The sequence below is a fragment of the Colobus angolensis genome, unplaced genomic scaffold, assembly GCF_000951035.1.
Source record: "Colobus angolensis palliatus isolate OR3802 unplaced genomic scaffold, Cang.pa_1.0 Scaffold42, whole genome shotgun sequence".
Taxonomy (NCBI): domain Eukaryota; kingdom Metazoa; phylum Chordata; class Mammalia; order Primates; family Cercopithecidae; genus Colobus; species Colobus angolensis.
Genome location: NW_012117599.1, coordinates 3,898,799 through 3,925,205, shown reverse-complemented (window position 1 = coordinate 3,925,205; position 26,407 = coordinate 3,898,799). Strand labels below are relative to the sequence as shown.

Here is a 26,407-nt window from a genome sequence, read left to right as displayed (position 1 = left end):
GGCTAATTTTTTGTATTTTTAGTAGAGATGGGGTTTCACTGTGTTAGCCAGGACGGTCTCGATCTCCTGACCTCATGATCCACCTGCCTCAGCCTCCCAAAGTGCTGGGATTACAGGTGTGAGCCACTGCGCCCGGCTGCAGCTCACCATCTTACTGATGGTGATGGCCAGTTTCCTGATGCACAGTTTTAATGGTTACTATGTTATATTACATTATGCTAAATTATGCTGCTTTGGGTTACAGCATGTGATGTTATATAGTGTCATATACATGTTTACTGTCTACCTCATTTTACCAGAATGTAGCCACCTGGAACAGTGCTTAGCACAAAACACCTATGGAATGTTTATTGACAGAAATTGTTAGGAAGTTTATTAAAACCAAAATCTTCCCTGTGGCTTTAAACCACACATAGTGTCTTTTCCACAAGCCAGCCCCTCAAATGTCTGACACAGAATCCATGCCCTTCTCATGCTGCTGCTTTGCCAAAATGCTAATTAGACCCGTCAGACCCATCCAGCAACTGTTCGAATATAGATCTGTTGCATTTACATGTATTTGTTCATTGTTTATGGCTTCTCTCCTCTCATGGTGCTTACACCTCCTGAGAGCAGGGGCCATGTCTGTTGTATTCTGCTTTGTTTCCGAAGACGTAGAGTAGCCCAAATGTTCAAATGTGCGTTTGATTGAACGCATGCCTGAGTGTACAGGTGCACTAATAGAAACTGAACTGATTGGCTCTATTGAGTCTCAGACTGTTCAGCATGATCGTTAGACTTCTTTTCAAAACAGGGAACTGCATCTGTGTTGTCAGTGAACATCAAGGGATAAAAATATTTGTCTGAAATTTGTAGGTTGCCTGTTTGCCCTTGAGTACTAAGAACCTTCCTTCTCACCTTCTCATAGAGACCCTTGCAAGATCATGTTGGCTCCCTCTTTAAAGACACATTTAGCAACTGAGTTCAGGCTCTCACCTTCTTTAGCCATTATTAATTTAGTGTCTTCCTCTTTTATCTTTATATATTTGCTCCCATAGAATATCTTTTCCCAACGGATAAGTACTTTATCAGGCTATACTAATTCAGTCTTCTAGAAAACTGTTTCCTTCAGATAAAAGCAGTTGTCATCCTGTGTAGATTTTGGTCCTAACTTCTCTTTTCTTGAAGATCTATGAACTTCTGGGGTGAAATGTTTTAATATTTTCCTTCTTATTCTTAAGGATAGTTTAACCTTATTTCTAAAAAAGAAGAAAAGACAAGATGGTTTTTCCAAGGCTAACCGGCTTTCCTACAGCCTCTGGATTTGACTGTCAGTATCTGGAGCACATTAGTTGACATTTTCTGTTTCCTATGAAGTCATCCTGCCTTTCACATTCATCCTTAAAACCCAGAGACATCCCCACTGGCCTAGGGCAATGCCATTCAGTGATGTATAAATCACCTCTCAAAACTGAGAAAAATACTTATGTAAGGTTAGTAGAAGCCTGCTCATTTGGAAATGATTTAGCCAGGAAACATTTGAAAGCGAGAAAGGCATGTGCCTTCAGCAGGATTGGCCCAACCTTCCCTCTAGTAAGCCAGAAGTCCCACCCAACTGGGGAGTTTGATCCTGGCCCCAGTAGTTTCCAGGGTTTATTCTTTCCCAGGTTTGTCACCTTGCTCAGCCACCTGCCTGGACAGTAATCATTGCTTTGTCATCATAGCTAGGTGGCCTTGCCTTACGCTCCCAAAGCTTGCCCAACACCTCCTATACTACAAGCCGGTGCCTGCAAGGGTAGTGTATAGGCATGAGAGCAAAGCTCCTGATCTGTAGAGCCTCAAACTAGAAAGAGGATGCTGATTTCTAGTAACTGTCCCTTTCAAGAAAAAGTCCAGACCCTGAGATAGCATTCTTCCTTCCCTTTATGCACATGCTGCTTTCGTGGCGAGGGGAGTTAAGGAAGCAAATTATTGTTTAATAAGCACATTTTTATTAAGCCTTCTATTTGACTATGAATAATTAACCAGTTAAATATTAAATAATTAACTGAGTAAAATAGATTAAAAAACAAATTCATAAACGTCTTCTATATTCATCCCCTTTCCTCACTAGGTGGAATCCAGAAGCTGCCAACACTAGTTATAAAGGTAGTAATACAGCAATTATTTTTTATGAGCACCTGCTATGTGCCAGCTATTATGCTAGGTTCTTTGTATATTTATCACTAACCACTCAGGTAATCCTGCAAGATAGGATGATTAATACCAATTTACAGATAAGGACACTAATAATCAGAAAAGTGAACTTGCCCAGGGTCATTCTGCTGGTTTATGGCAAGGCCAAAATTATACAAGGTTTCTCAGATGTGGACTCCAAGCCTGATGTCTTCTACCTCTGCTTCTCTGCAATTGCCACAGGGGTTTTATTGAATGCACATTTCCAAATTGCCTGTGGAAAGGGGTTCAGGAATGGGTTGTGTGGAAGACATGGCCAAGAATGTAATTTTCACCCTCTTCTCCTTCCGGCCTCCACAGTCTTCTGGTCTGTCCCAAATAATGCCATCTTTTCCTTTAAGTATATATGAAAGAGCGGTTTGATTGTTGCAAACCACAGTTAGTTCAACGATCATCTATTTGTCTGTTAGGAAGGCTCACTTCTGGGTGTTTGTGCTACCACTGAAAGGTATTATGTGAGTCAGAAATAAAGTGTCAGTGGCATAGTTAGTAACGTGCATTTTCTCCTGAGCCAGTCAGAAATTTGGCTCACTTTTTATAAACCTCAAGTTAACGTGATTTGGCTCAGAAATGACAGTGATGTGTCAGCCCCAGATTCAGAATTTGGGAAATTCTCTCAATGCCCCTCAAATGTTTTAATTTTTTTTTTTGCTTGTCAAAAAAACCATTTTTAAAATATAAAATTAGACCAATTATTGCTTCTCCTCATGAGCACGAGATTTGTACGAGTGCCAGAAACTAGCAGGTGTGTGTGTATTGCAGCAGGGGCTATTTGGTGAAGTTGAAGTCACCTGGGTTTAACAAGAGTCACTCAGTCCATGCAGCTGTACACTCAGCAGCAAAACCATCTTCCTAAAATTCTGAAAACCCAATCTAAATGTTACCACTTTTAATATTTTAACGCAATGCTCAGTTCTAAAAACAATCTCCAAGTTAAAGAATGAGAACCATATTACTTTTTAAACACAAGTAATAAAATGAACATTGAAAGCCAGGTGGATCAAAGAATAAATTTTTTTAATGTTTTATTTTTATTGTTCGAAAAAGTTTCAAGTAAATAAATGGAACAGGAGTGTACTTGACACAGAGAGACAGTAAGACAAGTGACTCTCATCCTGTGCCCCAAAAGAAAGCTGGAAAAATGCAAAACGAGAACAAGAAGTCTCCAGAAAGGTCCAGAATTAAGGGATCTAGCATGAAACAAACTTTTAAGGTGAGGACTGTATCTTGAGTTTTCTCAATGTTCCAATCCTCTCTGTGGAGAGTTCAGTTTCCAGGGAAGCTGAAGTCAAGGAGGTGAAAGGTAGGGTCTCCAATGGCATGGAATTGACTTCCTGGCAATAAGGAGCGCTTTTGACGATGCAAAGGAAATAATGAAAGGCCGGATGCCCTGTGGCCTCTGCTTTTAGATAAGTGAGAGTCTACAGATCAAGGAGCAAGTGTGATGCACAGGTCTGAGTTACCCTCAGCGTTTCCAGTTTGAAGGGCTACTTTAGTACTTGTCAGTCTGCAAAACCTGAACTGAAAGCTTCCTCTCAAACTGATTCTATTGATTGTTACCCCATTTTATCCCTTGATGACTAACCTCATCGCAGGCAGGGGCGGAGTTCAGGAGCTCAGGCATTGCAATGAGGTAGATGAATCGGCGTCCCATTCTGAGATCCTGTCATCTTGTGGGTCGGTATAAGACCAGAAAACACGTGTACAGCAGCCGGGAATCCCCTTCTCGGGCCTGTTTCAGTTCAAACTGGACATATGCCTGGGTTTTCAGACCAAAGAAACAAGATTTTGCTGTGATTTTTGTTAACCCTCTTTTTTGCAGTCTTTTTGGTTATTTGCTTGTTTGTATGTGTGTCTGAATCAGTTGCAATTTTGGTTTCTGGCATGTTAGCAGCCTGTGCTATACTATGAGAAATAGATATCTTTTAAAGGCACTTTTTTCAGCAGCTACTATTTTCCTAAAAGTTTTCAATCAGTAGTATTTCCATCCAAATGCTAATTATTATTGTTGTTGTTGTTGTTGTGATTAAAGACAGCATCTTCCTCTACCACCCAGGCTGGAGTGCAGTGGCGCAATCATAACTCACGGAAACCTGGAATTCCTAGGCTCAAGAGATCCTCCCACCTCAGCCTCCCAAAGTGCTGGGATTGCAGGCGTGAGCTACTGGTCCTGGCCTGTTACTATTATTAATCGATGTGAATGCATTATATTTATTACTTTTCAAACTATAGTGTTTTTGTTTTGTTTTGTTTTGACTATAGAGTGGTAAAATAAGGTTGTTTGTGAATTTTTGTTGATTTAGAGGCCAACTTAAAGGTTTTGAGTGTGACTTACTAGTCCTGAGCCTTCAAGCCTGACCCTGGAATCTGTGTTTCAAGGGGAATGTCAGGTCTTTGCCCACAAATGCCAGGCGTGGATTGACAGGCAGAATGCACTCTGCGGTCCCATTAGGGAAGGCATGTGTTTCTCCCACTTGATCTTACTCCAAGGCCGCCGCCTGGTGTCCCAGGTACAGGCCCATGGGGGTACTTCCTCTTCAGCATTAGCTGCCGGCATTTAGATGAAATGCAGTGTAGTAAAAATTGCCATTTCTGTTGTTGACAGCACTTATCTGATAAGAATGTCAGAACACGACTAATATGTGTGAAAGAACTGAAAAGCTGAATGATGATTCTGATACAGAAACTGAAAATGAAATCACCCTCTGATCAGCAGCCACTGCCATAAACATCAACGTTGGCATCTTGCATTTTTATTCCCGAGTCACAGAATTCATCCCGTGTCTTGTTTAGAAAACAGTAAGTTTCTGAGCACAAAGAATTCTGGAGTTAACTGCGGTCATCTGCCAGGCAGATCCCTCGATCCCGGCAACAGTCATATATGCTTGGTGAAACCAGTGTAATTTCTTGCTACCATTCTTTTACAGGCAAGAAAAGAGAATTACAGAGAGGTTCGATGCATTCCTGTTTTTCTGACCATTGTGCTAGGCCTTTGAGGAGTTACAAGAGCATTATTAGATATGATCCCTTCCTTCAAAGAGATTGTAATCTAGTAGGGATTTTAAAAATGTTCTGATAGTAGTAACACATGACAAGAAAGCTCCCAGCACTGAGTAGCATGTAGTTGCTAAATCAGTGGCATTGGCCAGGCGCGGTGGCTGACACCTGTAATCCCAGCACTTTGGGAGGCCAAGGCAGGTGGATCACCTGAGGTCAGGAGTTTGAGACCAGCCTGGCCAATACGGTGAAACCCCGTCTCTACTAAAAAATACAAAAATTGTCTGGCATGGTGGTATGCACCTATAATCCCAGCAACTCAGGAGGCTGAGGTGGGAGAATCGCGTGAACCCGGGAGGCAGAGTTTGCAGTGAGCTGAGATCATGCCATTGCACTCCAGCCTGGGCGACAGAGCGAGACTCCATCTTAAAAAAAAAAAAAAAAAAAAAGTGACATTGATTATATATAAGTGGAGGGTAGAGAGGGCTCGCTCAGGGTAGTACAGGTCACCTTCACAGACAGGCCAGGATGAGAAAGAATGCAGAGGTAAGTGAGATGGAATAACGTGAAAGGAAAAGTGAAACAAGGAAAGCCTGGGGCAGGACAGGAAGTAAGCCATCAGGCTTGGGGAAGACCTTGTATAGAAAAGCAGCAGGCGGTAATGCCACAGCGGTCCTTGATGGTGCCATGTGACAGAGCATCTTGAACAATTGAACAGGGGTCACTGGAAACTTTGGAGCAAAGGTGACATAGTAACTAAGATGGAACACTCCCATGGTAGCGACAGACAAGGGAGAGAGACCAGGAAAAGGGTGTTTCTCCTCACTTGTTTTAATAGGGAAATTAAAACATGGTTTAAACTTTTTCTAGTTGAACCTATTTGTAAGCTAAATAGACTTTGCAGATCTTCAAAGCTGCAGTTTGAACTCGAAGATTTAACTTCAGGCAAAAATTCTATTTCTGTGTATTCTCTCCTTTGGTAACAAAGAGCTGCTACGTGAGGTGGGGGTGCCCGAGGCCTCCTACCAGTTGTCCTAAAACAGGCAGAGGCAGCTGGCATCAGAAAAGTGGTCAGCTACATGGAGGGCATTGTGCAGATTAAGCACATGCAAGTCTCTGCACCATCAGGTTGTGGGTTCTTGGAGACTGGCATCAGTCTTGCTGTAAAGTAGACGTGAAAATGAAAAGTGGCCCATGTGCCCATGACCTTCTAAAAACTGGGATATGGAGGATAGAGAAAACATTAGACAGTTATGAAGAGCAATATTCTGTACCCTTATCATTTAACCACCTATTCTTTGATTTTAGGAGAAAAGTGAGTATATTTACTATAAAGAGTCTTGGCATTATAAGTCTATACAAGGAATAAGAAGTCACCTGAATGTATCCCTTGAGTAACTAGACATCTCTGTAGGGAGAAGGGACTGGTGGTGCTGTGTTGAGGCAGATATGTGGATTCTCAGTTCCATCACTTGGAGTATCTAAAAGGCTAAGGAGTGGGACCTAGCAGCGTGCACCTGTGGTTCCAGCTACTCGAGAGGCCAAGGCAGGAGGATCATATGAGCCCTGGAGTTTGAGGCCAGCCAGGGCAACTTAGCGAGACTTTATCTCAAAAACAAGGGCAGGTGACTAAGAAACCCAAGGGCAAAACTGAGGACCTCTCAAGCTGGGGGAATAGGGTGCAGTCTTATTCCTGAGTGACAAGAAAATGAAAAAGGAGAGAAGACAGACAGATCAAAGAAAGGACAGGGGAGTTTATAAGGTGGGAAGGTCGCCAGCTAGACTTTGGAGTAAGTGGTTTTAAACATTACATTTCTCTTACTGTCTTACATGTGGTATGGGAAGTGGTTAAAGGATGGCCAAAGTAGGTCAGCAGAGGCAAAGCAGCAATGAAAGGGTGGTTGGGGGTGATGTCAGGAACATAGGCAGGGGTGAGGACCATGGCTATGTGACGTGGGATCAGTGTCCTTGTAATGAAATAGCATTCTTTCTCAGTAATAAAAGAATGTGGAGCAAGCTAAGTGCACTTTTAGCAGGAATGATAAATTTTACCTTTGCTTATATTTTAAATCATTACAAGAAATGAGATGCAAATGAAATACATTCTTATCAAATTGTATTATCCCACTGACTGCTATTATTTTGTCAGAAATCTATTTCTATGAAAAAACTTAGGGACATTTTCTCCAATGAAAAGTGCAGATCATACTTAGGAATCATAATAATCTCTTTATCTTTCTGTTTTAGTAATACATAGTTTGCATTAATAATCCTAGCTTCATTATAGGCTACATTTGCATGATGCTTATTCTTTTAATTAAAAAAACTCTTTCCCATATATTCTCTCATCTCAGACTCCTGAAGGGGTGGCCTGCCCCTCCACACCTGTGGGCGTTTCTCGTTAGGTGGAACGAGAGACTTGAGAAAAGAAATGAGACATAGAGACAAAGTATAGAGAAAGAAAAAGTGGGCCCAGGGGACCAGCGCTCAGCATACAGAGGACCCACGCCAGCACAGGTCTCTGAGTTCCCTTAGTATTTATTGATAATTATCTTTACCATCTTAAAGAAAAGGAAGTGGCAGGATAATAGGATCATTATAGGGAGAAAGTCAGCAGTAAGACATATGAATAAAGTTCTCTGTGACATGAATAAGTTTAAGGAAAAGTGCTGTGCCTTGATATGCATATGTAAACATCTCCATAAACCTTTTCAGTGCATAAAGAGCAGCATTGCGCTAGCAAGTCCCGCCTTTCGCTGCCTTCAGGTACGTGTTTAACAAAGCACACCCTGCACAGCCCAAAATCCTTTAAACCTGGAGTCACCACAGCACATGCCTCTTGCAAGGACAAGGTTGGGGGTAGGGTCACAGATTAACAGCATCTCAAATGCAGAACAAAATGGAGTCTCTCATGTCTACTTCTTTCTATATAGACACAGTAACAGGCTGATCTCTCTGTCTTTTCCCCACAGACTCCCAACAACTAGAGCTCAGAGTGAAGCTATATTTCTCATTTTAGAGACAATTCAGAAACTCAGCTTGATATTAATCAGTGCTGTCTTTTATTGAATGCTTAAATATGAGGGGAACTATGCTGGTTTCTTTGTATATGTATATATGTATGATCTCATTTAATCTTTATTATGGACTAAACCATGGGATAGTTATATCCTTACTTCCTCTGGTTCTAAGATACCACAAACTAAGATCTGATTGATCATAAAGTCCACAGCTTGAAATCACAGTAGTTTACTGAGCTTGTGACTTACCTAAGCTCAGGAGGCTAGCAAGTGATAGAAGAGGAAATGGAGATAGTCTATTCGCCCTTGATTTTCCCATGCAATTCTAGTGTGAAATTTTAATGTAATGGATAATCAATCTTATAAAAGCATTGCACCTCATAAATTACATTTTATTTTGTATATATATTACCTAACGTATTTTGTATTCGTATTACATTACACATGTATTAAAATAATCCATATAAGGCTGGGTGCGGTGGCTCAAGCCTGTAATCCCAGCACTTTGGGAGGCCGAGACGGGCGGATCACGAGGTCAGGAGATCAAGACCATCCTGGCTAACCCGGTGAAACCCCGTCTCTACTAAAAAATACAAAAAACTAGCCGGGCGAGGTGGCGGGCACCTGTAGTCCCAGCTACTCGGGAGGCTGAGGCAGGAGAATGGCATAAACCCGGGAGGCAGAGCTTGCAGTGAACTGAGATCCGGCCACTGCACTCCAGCCTGGACGACAGAGCGAGACTCCGTCTCAAAAAAAAATAATAATAATAATCCATATAAATAATCCTTAAGTTTTTGGAAATTCTTACCGACCTGAATGCTTTAAGTAACCATATTTTCTCTACTATTCCTTCATGTAGTTAGTAGAATTCGTTAGATGGAAAAATCACACGGAAATGCTTAGGTATAATTAAAGCAAAATTAGCAAGCAAGTTTGCATTGAAATGTGGATGTTCAGTTCAATTCAACAAGTTTATATAGAGCACTTACTATGTAAGATGTTCCAGTCTATACAAAGATAAGTAGATAATATCCCTTTCAGAGGAAATTTATAGTCCTTCTTTAGGCGATTATGTTTAGTAAATCCAAATGCTCTTGAAAGGGATTATTAGAATTCCTATTTGGGGATTAGGTCTAGTAAAACTGAATGCTCTTGAAAGAGATTATTAGGATTCCTAAGTATTGTTTATTTTACATTGGAGAAAGAGCATTCAAAGAGAGAGAAATGGTTGGGTGTAGATTGAAGTACATGTTCATAAAACGACAACACAAAACAGAATGTAAGAGAAAAAGAAATACGTGCTTTGGAGGAGCATGAGCAGGGAACTGTCGTATTATATTGGCATAGAAGGGAAATCTGCAAAAGCCTCAAGACATAAGTGATGTTTGAGATGAGCCTTCATGGATAAAGAGAGACCCAGATACTTACGAAGAAGGGCATTCACACGCTAAGGGGATGGTGTAAGTAAAAGCAGAGGCTAGTTTTTCTTGTAGGTAGAGTATTTGCAGAGCAATAAAAAGGCATGAAGCTGAAGACTGGGACCTTATTGTAGAAGGTCTTGAGTGCTAGGGTGAGGCTTCTGAAAGTAAATGCAGTAGAGTGGAAAACAAATACTGGACTGGGATAAAGAGTTATCTGGCCAAACCTAGGAACTGAGTGAGCTTGGACTAATCAGTTCATCTTTTTGAGCTTTACCTTCCTCGCTGTACTGTGGAGATGGTCATTGTTGCTTTAAAGGTTGGGCATAAGTGACACAATGCATGGGGAAGTGTTTTGAAAACTTAACAGGAGGCGTTATCATCATCTTCAGAGTCACCATTGCCATCATCATCATCATTGTGATGTGATGATGCATATGAAGTTTTGTTGTTTTTTGTTTATTTGTTTGTTTGTTTGAGATGGAGTCTTGCTCTGTCATCCAGCCTGGAGTGCAGTGACGCGATCCCGGCTCAGTGCAACCTCCGCCTCTCAGGTTCAAGTGATTCTCCCGCCTCAGCTGCCCTAGCTGGGACTACAAGGCGCGCGCCACTACGCCTGGCTAATTTCATATTTTTACTATGTTGGCCAGGCTGGTCTCCCAACTCCTGACTTCAGGTGATCCTCCCGCCTTGGCCTCCCAAAGTGCTGGGATTACAGGCATGAGCCACTGTGCCTGGCCACCTATGAAGATTTTTAGAGCAGTGAAGTTTTTCTGAATTAGGAAAATTCAGTTTGCAGCAGTGTGGAGGGTGGACTGCTAACAGAAGACCGAGAACCAATCAGGATGCTGTAAGAGTACTTCAGGTGAAAGATAATGAAGATGTGATTAGGATGGCAGTTCAGGTAACAGAAAGGAGAGAAAGGTAAACACACTGCAGAGATTCAGTGCTGAATGTTCAGTTCAGTATTTGTTCAGAAACAAAGTGAGCACCCATTCTGCTCCAGGCTCTGTGTTAGGTGCTGGGCCACCAGACAAAAATGACACAGCCTTGAGGGGTTCATCACAGGTCAGAGGGGAGGCACAGATGCATAAACAAGTAACCACAACAGAGGGGAACAAGTGTTCTAATAGTAGACCTGTACGTGGGAAATGTGGCATGAAGGAAAGTTAAGTCAACGGCGGCTTGGTTTGGCCAAATGAAGGCTTCATAGCAAAGGAGGAAATGGAGCTGGGTCTTGACGGATGAGTAAACAACCCAGAAAAGAGTAGGAGGTTGGGAGGTGCTACCAGCATGTGCAAACCATGGTATATTCAGAGGATCTCAGCTTGGGAGGCTGGAGTTAGGAGCTGGCTAGAATGTACAAGGTCTTGGATCCACTTGAGGTAGACCAGGATATGGTAAGTCCAGCTGCTGGGTGAACTTCAGCAAATCACTTAACCTTTTAATTGTTTAGTTTCCTCATCTGTAAAATAAGAAAATAATAAATCCTACCTTTCAGCGTGCGTATGAGAATTAAGTAAATCACCTAAAGCATTTAAAATCATGCATAATATATTTTAAATGCTTAATAAATGAGAATTATTGTTGTTATTATGAGAGAGGGAGTAAAAGAAGGAATCTGGGATAACTACAGGTATGCTGACTTGAAGAGTTAATAGATGTTGCTGCCATTAACCAGGATATAAAACAAGGAGAAGAAACGTTTGTGTGGTGTGTAAGTTTAGCTTTAAACATGGTGAGTTTGAATCGCTCATGAGCACCCAGGTTGAGAGGCTCAATAGACATCTAGAGTGGGCACATTAGACCTGGATGTGCTTTTAGGCATCACTGGCATACTAAATGGTTTTTAAAGTCACAGTAGCAAGATCAGCAAGTGAAAGAAGTATAGTGAGAGGAAGGCTGAGCACAAAACACCGAGGAACAGCGAGAGAAAAGAAGTTTCAGCAAAAACGAATGAGTATGAGATCTCCAAGAGTGGCGCTGGGCCAGGAGGACAGCGTGGGAGCCAGAGGGGAAGAGAGTCAGGAGGAAATGAGCATTCAAGGACATCCAATGACCTTGACAACAGAAGGGCTTATGTAAGGGCTGCTTCTATTGAAAATGGTTGCTAAGGTCTTGGAAATGTGAAGGTGGGTCATGAGTTCACAGGTATTTGTTTCATTAATCTTAAGCTTACACACACACATGCACAATATTATATGGACTCCTATGTGTATAATCTGCAACAAAAAATCTTAAGTCAAAAATAGAAATGGTAGATGAGGATGTCAAAACAGCAACTATAAAGACTTCTTTGAGAATGTCAGCTATCAAGAGAAATAGAGAAATGAAGAGCAGCTGGAGGAGGAATACAGGGTCAGGAAGGGCTGAGGCCTGAGATCATTTGTCAGTCTTAGGGGAAGAAGCCAGTGGAGAAGGAAAGATTGACGTTAAAGCAGTACCAGTGGGATACTGATGGAACTAGATCCCCAAGGACAGAGGAACAGACAGACAGAGGGCGCAGGCAGGCATCAGTTTGGAACTCTTGCCTCTTCCAGTCAGACCAGAGGGAAGGCAACAGGGTCAGGCATGAACACCCACAGGTCTGTTGTCCTTGGGAAACATTTACACTTAAGAGCCTTTGTTTATTCAGTGCCATAGGAGGCAAGGTCACCTGTTGTGAGAAAGCAGGGATCAAAGTGAGGCTCAAGAAAAATCACCAATGTGGAAAGAGTGTCTGAGGAACTCAGAAAAAGGAACAGACTAGGAATGAATGCAAGGACTGCCCAAGCCACATGGCCCAAGCCACCACCAGATTGCGCAATTGCCTTTAAAAACCAATAGAAAGCTAGGAAGGTAGGTAGGGCAGGAGGTGATTTTGGAGGGAGCCATTAGGCTGATTTAAAGGGGTGGAATGGACAAAGAAAGATGCAGCTCATCTTTAGTGAGGATCCAGAACCACCTGGCGAGAGCCTCAAAAGAGAAGGAAAGGAGGGCCCAAGTTTAGAGAAGTCAGTGTCCGACTTCTGTATCCCACCATTGTGCACAGTTACCTTTTCCTAAGGAGCCCAAGCACAGAATCAGAGAAGCCAGAATGGAAGCTTGATCCAGAATTGGAGACATGAGGGCTTGATCCAGATGTGTATGGACCTACCAGTGATTCTCCCCTTGTGTAGGAGAAGCCAGCTAAGATGTTTGCAAGATGGCTGATGTTGGATGTTAAATTTCAAGAGCAATTTAACATGCCAGTTTTTACCTGATGAGAAATAGGGCTTGGAGATTCCCTGGAATGAGCTGGCTCAGAGTCGACTAGGAAAAGCCAAGATTCCGAATCTTTAAGACAGAGTCCAAAGGTCAGAGTTAAAGTCAGGGTTATGAAGCCAAAAATTTGAGGGGAGCAGAGATGGACTCAAAAGAAGAACATGTCGAGAAGGTGAAGTGAAATGCTTGGGGGTACCCACAAGATTGCCCGGTCGCCTTTAAAAACCAACAGGGGCCGGGTGTAGTGGCTCACGCCTGTAATCCCAGCTACTCTCAAGGCTGAGGCAGGAGAATGGCGTAAACCTGGGAGGCGGAGGTTGCAGTGAGCCAAGATCACGCCATTGCACTCCAGCCTGGGCAACAAGAGCAAAACTCCATCTCAAAAAAAAAAAAAACAATAGGAAGCTATCATGAAGGCAGGGAGGGCAGGAGGCAGTTTTGGAGGGAGCCATTAGTCTGATTTAAAGGGGTGGAGTGGACAGAGAAACATGCAGCTGATCTTTAGTGCATCTTTAGTGAGGGTCCAAAACCACCTGGCAAGAGCTTCAAAGGAGAAGAGGTATTTGCATGAGGTCAGCAAGCTAAGAGAATGTGTCATCTGCCTTCTGTGGAAATTGCTTTTGAGGTTGGGTAGTTACTGGATGGATGAACAGGTGAGTTGGAGGGAAGGAAGGAAGAAAGAAATGGAAAGATTGATTACAAGCATAGCTGGAATTAGAGAAGAAAGACTGATAATAGACACAGCCAGAACCAACACCCTAACTTTCAAATTCAGTAGATGCTGAACTGAGCACTTCGTGTACATAAGACACGGTCACAGTGCCTGCCAATGCTGAGTTTTCAGGAAATGTTCATGCAGGGAATGAGTGGGTGCTCAGGGATGGACCGTGATTAAGATACGAAGATCAGGAGGACGGTTTCTGCCCTAAAGAATCACAGCTCAGCCAGGCACGGTGGCTCACGCCTGTAATCCCAGCACTTTGGGAGGCCGAGGTGAGCGGATCACGAGGTCAGGAGATCGAGACCATCTTGGCGAACATGGTGAAACCCGGCTCTACTAAAAGTACAAAAGAAATTAGCCAGGTGTGGCGGCGGGCACCTGTAGTCCCAGCTTCTGGGAGGCTGAGGCAGGAGAATGGCGTGAACCCAGGAGGTGGAGCTTGCAGTGAGCTGAGATCACGCCACTGCAGTCCAGCCTGGGCGACAGAGTGAGACTCCGTCTGAAAAAAAAAAAAAAAGAATCACAGCTCAATGGTATCTCAAAGTTTGTCTGCTATTCCACTTTTGGATAAACGGTGTATTAAACAGATTTGAACCTGAAAGTGTCAGTTGTAAGAAGCTATTGGTCTAGGAGTGTTCTTTTGAAAGTACTGTTACTCATTTTTTTAATGGACTTTTCATTTCTTTTATTCCTGAGTTGCTGGAGAACACACTAAAATAATAGTTTATCTTTTTGGATTTTAGCTACAGTCGCAGACAAATTGCACAAATGTGAGGCATTCTGATACACAGAGGGAGTCTGTATGCAAAGTTAACATAGACATATCGGGGTGGTATGTGTAAGTCTGATGTTTAATCATGAGTAATTAGTTTGTAGTTCGCCATGTTGGCCCCTGAGGATCTTACGGTGTAAACTGTGTAAGCAAAAGAGTGATTGATTGCAAAGGCAGCTGTTGAGTGGCTGATTAGCAGTGGGATGGACTCAGGAACACATCAGTCAACAGAAGAGGAAAAGGACAATTGGTTTAATAGTTTGTAATTGATGAGTAATTTCTCTACAAAAGCTTTGAGGCCACTTGTAGCAAAAACACGTATCCTCTCCAGTATTGAAAATGGAAGAAGAGAATCAGTAACTTTGTAGAGGAGAGATGGCCCTGTGGGAGAGCCGAGGTGTAGAAAATCCACTTGTGTCTTCATGGCTTTCTTAATTGGGTAGCGACACTCTGGGTAAGAATTGACCAGGTCCTAGACAAGGTGGCCCAACTCTGAGAATGACGAATAGTTCCTTGACTCTATGGACAGATTTGCCACTGTGGACACAAACTTGACAGTCCTGCTTCTCAGCCTCCTCAAAGGGAGACCAAGGCACCAGCAGGACAGAGGTGGGAGGAGAGAGGGACATTTTAAAGGGTCACTGGATCTGCCTTTGCTTTCCTGGGGGAGCGTTGGTAACAGCAGAATGGAGAAGGGACACCTGGAATGCGTATGTGCCTGACCCACCTACTGCCTGTGTCACGTGTCGTGGTGTGGGAGAGATGATATGGGGTCAGTAAATCCCTCCCGCGTGGCTTTGAACACACTCGCCTTCCCACGGCTTCCTGTGTGGGTTCTGCATTATCTGAGGTGCTGGGGGAGGTGAATGACCCGAGAAAAGAAACGACCATTCCCAAGAGCTCTTTCATTCCAAAAGCCCGACAGGATCCCTTTTCAACACCCACCCGCCAAAGGGAGGTAAGGAAATGTCCTCACCTCACGAGAGAGAACTTCTCACTTTTCTGAAAATGGATCGACCACTGCTTCTGTGCTTGCTTAGGTTTGGAAATGCAGGCAAATCAAGAAATAGGGTTCTGTCGGGCCCAGTGGCTTATGTCTGTATACCCAGCACTTTGGGAGCCCGAGGTGGGCTGATCGCCCAAGGTCAGGAGTTTGAGACCAGCCTGGCCAACATGGTGAAATGCTGTCTCTACTGAAAATACAAAAATTAGCCAGGCATAGTGGTGGGCATCTGTAATCCCAGCTGCACAGGAGGCTGAGGCAGGAGAATCACTTGAACCTGGGAGGTGGAGGTTGCAGTGAGCCAGATTGCACCACTGCACTCCAGCTTGGATGACAGAGTGAGACTCCATCTCAAAAAAAAAAAAAAAAAAAAAACTACGTTTCAGATCCAATTCGTAAACGCCAAGTTGGCGTCCTGGTCATCAGAAATCAATATAATTCTGTTATCATTTATTGATTAGAGCTCTCTTCCGGAGATGAAACTGAAGGTGAATACTGGAGGTGAATAAAACAACCCCCTCTCCCTCTCCCAAGGCTTAGAGAAAGTGGGTCAAAAAGTGTACGAGAAATTATTCCATGTTAAGCTCATGTTGTGTTCTTACTACCGTGTTATAAGACATGACACCATTCTCTCTCTGTATTTCATAGGCGTGATTGGTTTTTTCACTCTCTGTGAATGACATTTTTCTGAAGACCACAGTGATGTATGGGCCTTATTGAGAACGGATACTTTATTTCTAATTGTATAAATAACTCCTCTAATAAAGATCCATAAAGTTAAAAGTACCTTATGCATTCCTTTGGAGACACCCTGTGAATTTTGTGGGATCAAGTCCAAGTCCCCTTCATGTGGCATTTTCCATAGAACTTTTGCTGCTAGATTGTCCCTTTACTCAGCGCTTTAAATGAAGTGAAAATAGGACAGCCTTGCAAGCCTTTTTGAGGTATAAAGGGAGCATGGGGAGAGCCAAGGAATCAAGAATTGGTAAAATTAGGAAATGAAATCATAAAAGTGGATTTCACATCTTTTTTTTTTTTATTCTTTCAGCCTTTGTAGATTTCTTACCCCTTCCCTGCCTTATGAAGGCCCGCTTGTACAGCCGCTTTACATATCGCTGATTTTGAATACTGTCTGTATCATAATATTGTTTGTTTTTTCTCCCGTGCTTTAGGAGATGACGTGGCTTCCACCACTTTCTGCTATTCAAGCACCTGGCAAAGTGGAACCAACCAAATTTCCATTTCCAAATAAGGTGAGATCTTGCATCCTTCAGGAGGAATATGCTTTACTCATGCAGGCATTTCTAGTGGGCAGTGGGTTTACCCGGGATTGTCTTTTCTCCTGTAAATATTCCTGCCAGAGGCACATGAATCTGATCCTTAACAATTTGCAAGCACATCCGTATTCATTTATGAAAGGGGGAGAATCAAGCCTCCAATCTTACTTACCTACACTTCTCTGCAAAATGTGATACTAATGTAATTATCATTTTATCTAAAAAACATTTGTGAAGTTGAAATGCATCTTATAATCATTTTAAACATTCAATGTGATGTATAAAATTGTATGTCCTGAATTTTTCTGAAAAGCTGTTATTAAATTAATGATGTGTCTTAAAATCAATGTCTTAGTGTTGAAGACGTGGTATTTAATTTCCCTGAATATCTTTTTTAAAGCTTAAGATATTTTCTAGGACTTAAAAAGAGATATCTATATTTTCTAAGGAAAAGCACACCAAAAAATTGGCCACAAAATAAATGACTGTATACATGAGTGTAATAGAGTTTCTTTGATTTGAATAACTGACACATACTACATACTTATTATAAAGGCTCAAATTATACAAATGGGAAGAGACCAAAATCTCAACATCCCTGGCACTCCAAGCCAGAGATTATTTCCCTACCCAGAGATTACTATCAAGAGTTTATGTGCCATTTCAGTCATTTTCCCTGTGCATTATAGGCACATATATACATGTGCAATTTTTCCAATTCCTAAGTTGTATGGTACTAAAAGTATTTTTTCCAAAAGTTGATTTTTTTCAACAATATGTATCATTACTAAATATCAATATCACAGCTTTCTGGTTGGGCATGCTGGCTCATTCCTGTAATCCCAGCACTTTGGGAGGCCAAAGCAGGTGGCTTAGTTGAGGTCAGGAGTTCAAGACTAGCCTGGCCAACATGGTGAAACCCAATGTCTACTAAAAATACAAAATCAGCCAGGCATGGTGGTGCATGCCTATAATCCCAGCTACTCGAGAGGCTGAGGCAGGAGAATCACTTGAACCTGAGAGATGGAGCCTGCAGTGAGCTGAGATTGTGCCACTGCACTCCAGTTTGGGCAACAGATGGAGACTCTGTTTCAAAAAAACAAACAAACAAACAAACAAAAAAAATCAATATCACCGCTTTCTAAGGTGAATTATTGAAAGAATTGTTCATTGCTGTTATCACAAAGATAAATTCCATTCTAAGAGTTGATTTTTCTTACAATAAAATGTGTTTGAAGACCTTTTCAAGTGAATATACAGAGATTTTCTTCATTCTTCAAAACAGCAACAAAATATTTTGTATGAATTTGCCATACAAAATGAAGTTCTTAGGCTTGTAGCCCTTTCATTCAGTACAGGGGCATTTAGCTGAACAGTTTATTCAGTATGTACTTCAGTGGCATCCTGCCATCGTTAGAATAAAATGCACAATGCTTACAATCTTTGTACATAATCTAGCCAAAATAATTCAGACCCAAAATAGAATCATGGACATTTTTGTTATGTGTAGGTATCATGGTATAAGTACAACTTTGTATATAATTGGGCACATACAAAAGCATAGTTGGTTGTGACTTTTCCAAACATACTGTACCAGTTTGTTCTGTTTTGTTTCATGTAGATACTTCAGTGCAAGTAATGATTTCTGAGGTCAAATTGAGACTTTAAATCATTAGTACAAAAATTTCATTTTTTAGCTCAATTGAGGTATAATTGACAAAAAAAAGTATATATTTAAGGTAAACAACTTGATGTTTTGATATTGTGAAATAATCACCACAATCAAGCTAATTAATATATCAATAACCTCACATAGTTACCATTTTCTTTTCTTTTTATGGTGATGAGAACATTACCTCCTAGCAAATTTCTAAAGATCTACCCTCATGGTTAACTATAGTCACATTTCTGATACATCATATATTATTCATATACACACATATGTGTACACAAATACATAGCATAGGCATTGTACTGCGTGAACTAAGCCAGACACAGAAAGCCGAATACTATGTGTCATTACCTATATGTAGAATCTACAATCGACACAGAAGCAGTGAGGAGAATGGCGGTTGCTAGGGGCTGGGGAGGGGACAATGGGAGTGTTAGTCAAAGATACAAAGTGTCATTTATGCAAGATAAATAAGTTCTGGAGATCCTCATGCACAGAAACATGACTATAGTTAAAATTTTGTATTTTAAAGACAGAAAATAGGCTGGGCGCAGCTCATGCCTGTAATCCCAGCAGTCTGGGAGATGGGCGGATCACCTGAGGTCAGTGTTCGAGACCAGCCTGGCCAACATGGTGAAACCCTGTCTCTACCAAAAATACAAAAATCAGCCAGGTGTGGTGATTCACACCTGTAATCCCAGCCACTCAAGAGCCTGAGGCGGGAGGATTGCTTGAACCTGGGAGGCAGAGGTTGCAGCGAGCTGAGATCCTGCCACTGCACTCCAACCTGGGCAACAAGAGCAAAACTACGTGTCAAAAAAAAAAAAAAAAAAATGAAAATAAGAAGTGTTTTATTTTTCACTCAAAAATACATTATTATCTATCAGGTAAGGCACAGAATTTCAAACTTAAATGAAAAGAAAAGTGTCTTATTTAGGACCACTATAGAATTTGCGTGGAACTATTTCATCTCTAGATGTTTTTGCCTTGTCCAAGAAAAAGTGATTTTACAAAGTGTAGGAACATTGCAGATTTTAATAATGCCTTTTTTCTAAAAGTTCACTATGAATACTGATAATTTATCTTGTACAAATGAAACAAGACTGCATGAGGTTCCTATTTCTATTATAACAAATTGCCACAAACTTAGTGACTTCAGACAACACTCATTTATTATCTTATACTTCTGGTGGTCAGAAGTCTGAAATCTTTGTCACTGAGCTAAAATCAAGGTGTCAGCAGAGCTGCAATCACACTGCAGGCACCAGGGAAGGATGTATTTTCTTGCTGTTCCCGGTGTCTAGAGGCTCCCCCTGTCCGTGGCTCATGGTTCACATCAGTGTGACCTCCACTTACCTCTTCCCCTTCTCACGTCTCCTTCTCGGACTCTCCCGCCTCCTTCTTTCCCTTATAAAGACCCTTGTGATTACATTGGCCCTGCCCTGATGATCTCCCATCTCCAAATCATTAATCACATTTGCAAAGTCTCTTTTTCCATGGGAGGTAACATCCTCACAGGTTCTGGGAATTAGAGCACAGACATCTTTGGGGGTGGCATTATTCTGCCTATAACCAAGTGTGTTACTAATTTTCACACAGAGTATACCTCTTTTAACCTGGATCTCACCAAATATTATATTCTGACAGCTGGCCCTTGCAGTTCATTAATGAGACAATTAACCTTTGAGATGTTCACCATTTCTAGTGTGTAGGAGCTGAAACTGTTTTTGGAATTTGAGGTGCGGAATCTCCGAAATGACTAACAAACAATAGAATTGAGCCCTTATTAAGATTGAGGGTGCAATTTGACCTCACAAGAAAAGTCGATTTAATGGTGGGTTCTGAGTTACCAGTACCACTAAATTAATTAGCTGAATACTTCCTAGAATTTCCTCATTTTGTCTGGGTATTGAAGGATATCATATATAATAAAGTCAATTGATAATGAACTTGGCTATTTTCTGTTCTCTGAGGACTTAATTTGGAGTTGCAATTCCCTAGACAAACGCCACCAGACATTTCTGCCTCATTCTTCAAATCTCAAAAGTAATTGAATTTGGTAAAGAAAAGAATCCATGACTCCTTTAAATTGGCTGCCATTATTGGGTATTTCAACCAAGAGAGAAGAAAATGTATTTGCTTTGCTTTTTTCCTTTCATTTCTGCAGCAATCTCATACATTTTGAAATGCAAATAAAGAAATCAAAATTGTAGGGCATTTACCACCCTCAAGAAAGTGGATGTCCAAAGCTAAGGCCATTTTTCAAGCATTCACATAGCCATGGATGCTGTATCTGGTAGGTTCAAACATGGCCTGAAACTTCATTTTTTTTTCTTTCTTTTTTTTTTTTTGAGACAGCCTCTGTCACCCAGGCTGAAGTGCAGTGTTGTGATCTTGGCTCACTGCAACCTCTGCCTCCCAGGTTCAAGCAATTCTCATGCCTCAGCCTCCCTAGTAGCTGGGATTACAGGCACCCACAACCACGCCCAACTAATTTTTGTATTTTTAATAGAGACGGGATTTCACCATGTTGGCCAGGCTGGTCCCAAACTTCTAACCTCAAGTGATCCGCCTGCCTCAGCCTCCCAAAGTGCTGGGATTACAGACATGAGCCACCGTGCCCGGCCCTGAAACTGTTTTTGCTGATTGATTTTTAAAGCATTATACAGAAGAATTCTAGCATCTTTACAGAATTGAGACTCCTGTTAGCTTTCTCTTCACCTATCACAATGAGAATGAAAGCCAGCAAGTGTGAAGGGAGAGTACTTTGAAGTTGGAAAGTTTATTATACATCTCCTTCTTTGGGTTGCTAGTGTGCTTCAAAAACTGCCGCACAATTGTGTGCACTAAAACTCCTTGTTTAGCATTACCTCAAAATAAGCATTTAAATTAATTGTAAAACAAATTATTTCAACTGTTTGAGCTTTATCAAGTTAAGAGTGAGGGTGAAGGCAGACCCAGCTTAATCAGATGGTAATGTTTCCTACCATAATTAGCTTTCCATGGGATTCTGGAAATATAAGGAGATATATTTCCATTTCTTGCCTTTTGTAGTTCCAGCGATGGACTGATAGGGTAAGAGAAGTATGAGGGTGGAGCCATTCCCAAGTGGTTTCAAAAAGCCATTTTTAAGTAATGCCATCACAATAGACTGTCCTGCATCAGAAACATGGCTAAAAAACTTCTGTATTTCATTGACCTAAGGTGCATTTTTTTTTTTATGTTTTAAGATCCCTAAAATCAGGATTTGTTTTACAGTCGATGGCATCTTCCAATTAATTGGCAGCAATTGGTAGTATATGAGATAATGCAGCCTCATACGACCTGGATGGCATGTTACATTTAATGAAATATATTTATTTTAGTATTTCATGGAAGGGTTTTCTCAGATACCAGGATACCTGGTTATTTCTGTCTTCAGCAAGATGATTTGTAGAAACTTCGCATCTAAATACCACATTTAAAGGAGTTTTAGGATTCCCATGTACCAAAAATAGTTTTGGTTTTGGAACCTTAGGATTTAATGGTGGAGAACAATTAATTCCCATCTGTAGATATTCTTCCAGGTGTCGGGGAGTGGCTTTCCCTCTATGCACTTGACCTCCAGAATGACACGCATCTGTTGAACAACGCTAACAAAATCAAAAGCAGCGGATTAACCCTGAAAATGTCCTGATACGGGATGACAGGCAACCTTTTTATACTTTCCTATTCTGCTAAATTTTCTTCAATGAATAGGTGTTACAGAGCCATCCTTGGGTCAAGAAAGTGATAAAGGTAGCCTTCCTCATGTGAGACTTGTTATCAAATTGTATACTTTAAATATGTGCAGTTTGTGTTATGTCACATACTTTTTGAAAACAAAAGTCATTGTTGAAAAAATAATCACTGTAATGGAAGTATGACACAGTGTAGCAGAAACATTAGAGTCAAGAAGATTTCAAAGCACAGGGTAACCCTTGAGTTTACCTGTGCAGAGCCTCGAAGGAAGAATGAAGTTTGCCAGGCAGGAAACAGAAAGCAGCAGGATGAGCATTCGAGGGGGAAGGGATCAGAACAGGATACACAGCTGGAAGTATTGGGAGTGGCAGTCACCACCTCACTTTCAGCCCTGGGTTCTAATGATTTGTACACATGTCACCTCCACTCCTGACTTGCTGGACTCACTTCTGTAACCCTTAAAAAGCTTAGTAGAGAATCTTGCAGGCCTAGTAGAGTGCTCCCAGAGGACAATACCAGTGCACAGATGGGGCTGGACCTCCCCAGGCACCTACCTACAGAAGACATTTGCAAGGGAAGAGAAGGCCGGTGAGACAGAAGCGACACATACGTGGGTCTCTGGATGGGGTGGCAGGAGACACAAAAATGGAAAGAACTTCAGTGTGTGGTCCCTTTGGAGAAAGGAGCTTTGCTCTGCCTCTGTTCTGGACCCAGCCTTGCTCTGGCTCCATGAAGAACGAAGGATCTGCATAGCCTGTGGGGCCCCTGGGGTTTTGTAGCTGGCTGGGAAGAACAGTCCTCCTTCAAAAGCGGCAGCCCCAGGACCCGAGGTTTGCCAGCAGACACCTTATCAGGGTGTCGGATAAGAGGACCTAAAAGGTGGGGGTGTCCTGGTAAGGTAGCTGACCCCTCCACAAGCAGGCTGGCCAAATGCCAGGAAGAATGATAATACGACATTTGTACCCACAGAATGGCACCATTGAGAACACTGAGGTTATAGCCATTACTTTTGCGTTCACAGTTGTTGTTTCAGTGTACCACCAAGAAAACATCAGCTGGCAACATGAGAATATGCATTAGGGACAAAGTCTTTGATTTTATTCTTGCCTCTCCTACAGAAGACTTCCGCAGAGGTTTTTTTTATAGCAATTGCTTCCACCGTTTTGAAGTCTCTCTTCACTCCCTATCACACAAAACAGAAATAATAATGGTTATTAGTTGCACAGGTGTTTTAGTTAAAATTTAAAGTTTACTAACTATGAGATACATGATCTTATGGTTTGTAATCCTAATTCAGGTCATCTATAAGCTCATCTCTGGTTCTCTGCTGAAGAGTCAGTGATCAACAATCATGCTGTGGGTTTTAGGACACACCAAGAAATTAAAAATTTTAGCTGGGCATGGTGGCACATGCCTGTAGTACCAGCTACGAAGGCAGGAGGATCTCTTGAGCCTAGGAGTTTGAGGCTGCAGTGAGCCATGATCGTGCCGCTTCCCTCCAAACTGGGTAACAGAATGAGGCCCTGTCTCTAAAAAATAAATAAAATATGCCGAGCGCAGTGACTCATGCCTGTAATCCCAGTACTTTGGGAGGCTGAGGCAGGTGGATCACCTGAGGCCAAGAGTTCGAGACCAGCCTGGCCAACATGGCAAAACCCCATCTCTACTCAAAATACAAAAAATTAGTAGGGCCTGGTGGCGGGCACCTGTAATCCCAGCTACGCAGGATGCTGAGGCAAGAGAATTGCTTGAAACTGGGAGGCGGAGGCTGCAGTGAACTGAGATCACGCCATTGCACTCCAGCTTGGGCAACAAGAGCAAAACTCCATCTCTAAATAAATAAATCGATAAATAAATAGAATAATTCTGTTTTGTGTTAACGGTCTTAGAAAAAATTCTGTTCTTTTTTTTCTTTTTTTTTTAAATGAGCTTAATGCTGGAAACCATGTCAATTATGATTCTTCTCCATTTGATGGTGTCTGAGTAATTCCCCTCCCTAGTACAGATGCTTCCAAATGGCCCAGATCTGCAGACAGCACAGAGGAGTTAACTAAATGGGACTCACAGTATTTTTCACATGCCAAAGCTAAAACTAACTCATGTCCAGATATAAACTCTTAAATTCCCTTGAAGAGAAGGAAAGCATACCAATCTACGTGGAGGATTTAATTGTGGATGTCTTCTCAGTGACAGCATCTATCCAAAATAGGCCAAAATCAGCCTTTCAGATGATATTTTAGTCCATTTCAGGAACAATATCTCATCTTCATATAATAATTTCCAAAAACTGAATCTCAGGGTGAGAGTTGAGCTTGTTCTTTTTTTTCAGATGAATAGCTCATTATTATCATAATTGAAGGAGGTTTATTGGGCATCTGCATATGACTCAGGCTGTTTAATAGAGTGGAAATCCCTTCCCGTCTCCATTTTCCTACCCAACCTCTGCCCACCAGACTGGCTCATTTTTACTGTTTCAGTAGAATTTCTTTTTAAAGCAGACATTAGTACTTGGATTTGAGTATAACGCAAGTCACATCAAATGACACCCCTTACCCCATAACAGCCTATACTCATGGAACAACATTCTGGTAAAATACGTTAAGCCATGTAATAGAAGTTCGTTCAATTTCAATGGATTTTTGTTCCGTGTGCTGGAATTTTAAAGGAGTTTTTTTGGATTTTATGTCCTGCTACTTTTTTTTTTTTTTTTTTCCTTTCTTTTTCCTTCTTTTTTTTTTAGTTTTTTCTTTTTTTATTTTTTTTTTATTTTAATAGCTTTTGAGGTACAAGTGGTTTTTGGTTACGTAGGTAAATTGTATAGCAGTGAAGTCTTGAGAGTTTAGTGTACCCATCACCCAAGTAGTGTACCTTGTACCCAGTATGTAGTTTTTTTATCCCATGTCCCACTCCTATCCTCCCACTTCTGAGCCTCCATAGTTCATCATATCACACTGTGTGCCTTTGCATACCCATAGCTTAACTCCCACTTATAAGAACATATGGTATGTGGTTTATTTTCTATTAAATGAGAATTTTGCCAAGAAAGAGGATGTAAATCCTCAAAACAGATTTTAATATTTTGTTTTAATGCAAGTAAAATCAAATTCAATCTCTGTTTACCTGAGCAATAACTAAACTTAAAATACTGTGTAGTACTGGCTTTATTCCACTGCAGATAAGTAGATACCGTACTAATCTTTTTATCCACCATTGCGAGATTGACAGCAGTTGATGTTTAATAGAGTGTTACTGTGGGATGATTGCCAAACCCATCTACAGGAAATGGGTAGAAGGAAGGGTTCATTCAAAGAAAAGTTAGATTAAAAGTCAGTATGACAATAGATCAGTGGCATGAGTATAAGAACCCAAACCATAAGTATCGGGAAGGAAAACGTAGGTTTAAATCTTCGTGGCCTTGGATTTGGCAATGGATTCTTAGCTATGACACCAAAAGCATGAGCAACAAAGGAAAAATTAGGTAAATTAAACTATTAAAAATTTTTAGAATTTTAAATTTAGAAAATTTAGAACTTTTGTGCATCAAAGAACATTATTGATAAAATGAAAAGACTATTGACAGGATGGGAGAAAATACTGCAAATCATAAATCTGGTAACAGTCTAGTATCCAAACTATATCAAGAACTCATTCAACTCAACAACAGAAAGACAAACCAATTAAAAAATGGCAAAGGACTTGAATAGATCTTTCTCCAAAGATGTGCAAATGACTGACAAACACATGAAAAGATGCTCAGCATCATTAGTTATTAGGGAAATACAAATCAAAACTATGGTGAGATATCACTTCATACACACAAGGATAGCTATAATTTTTTAATGGAAAATAACGAGCATTGGCAAGGGTGTAGATACATTGGAACCTTCAAACATTGTTGGATTGCAAAATGGTTTCACTGCTGTGGAAAATCGCTTGGCAGTTCCTTGAAAAGTTTAACATAGAGTTATTGTATAACCCAGAAATTCTGCTCCTAAGTATACACACAAAAGGATTGAAAACGTGGACTCGAACTAGTGTACATACCTGCGTATTCATGGCAGTACTATTTACAATATCCAAAAGGTAGAAACAGCCCAAATACCCATTAACAGATGAATGGATAAACACATTGTTGTATATCCATGCAATGCAATATTATTCAGCCATTAAAAGGAATGAAGTACTGGTATATATGCTACAGGGTGGATGAACCTCAGAAATACTATGTTAAGTAAAAGAAGCCAGTCACAAAAGCCACATATTGCATGATTCCATTTATATGAAATATCCAGAATAGATAAATCCAAGAGACAGATGGAAATTGGTGGTTGTGAGGGGCTGGGGCATGGG

The 26,407-nt window shown here is 41.2% G+C and overlaps 1 protein-coding gene across 1 annotated transcript in view; it reads left to right on the top strand.

The window, feature by feature from the left end:
* AFF3 (AF4/FMR2 family, member 3) overlaps positions 1–26,407 on the top strand; it is a 533,195-nt gene that overhangs the window by 268,333 nt on the left and 238,455 nt on the right. Inside the window, exon 7 of the mRNA XM_011956656.1 lies at positions 16,561–16,641. Coding sequence (XP_011812046.1) covers positions 16,561–16,641 — 81 coding nt within the window. The remainder of the gene's footprint in view (positions 1–16,560; positions 16,642–26,407) is intronic.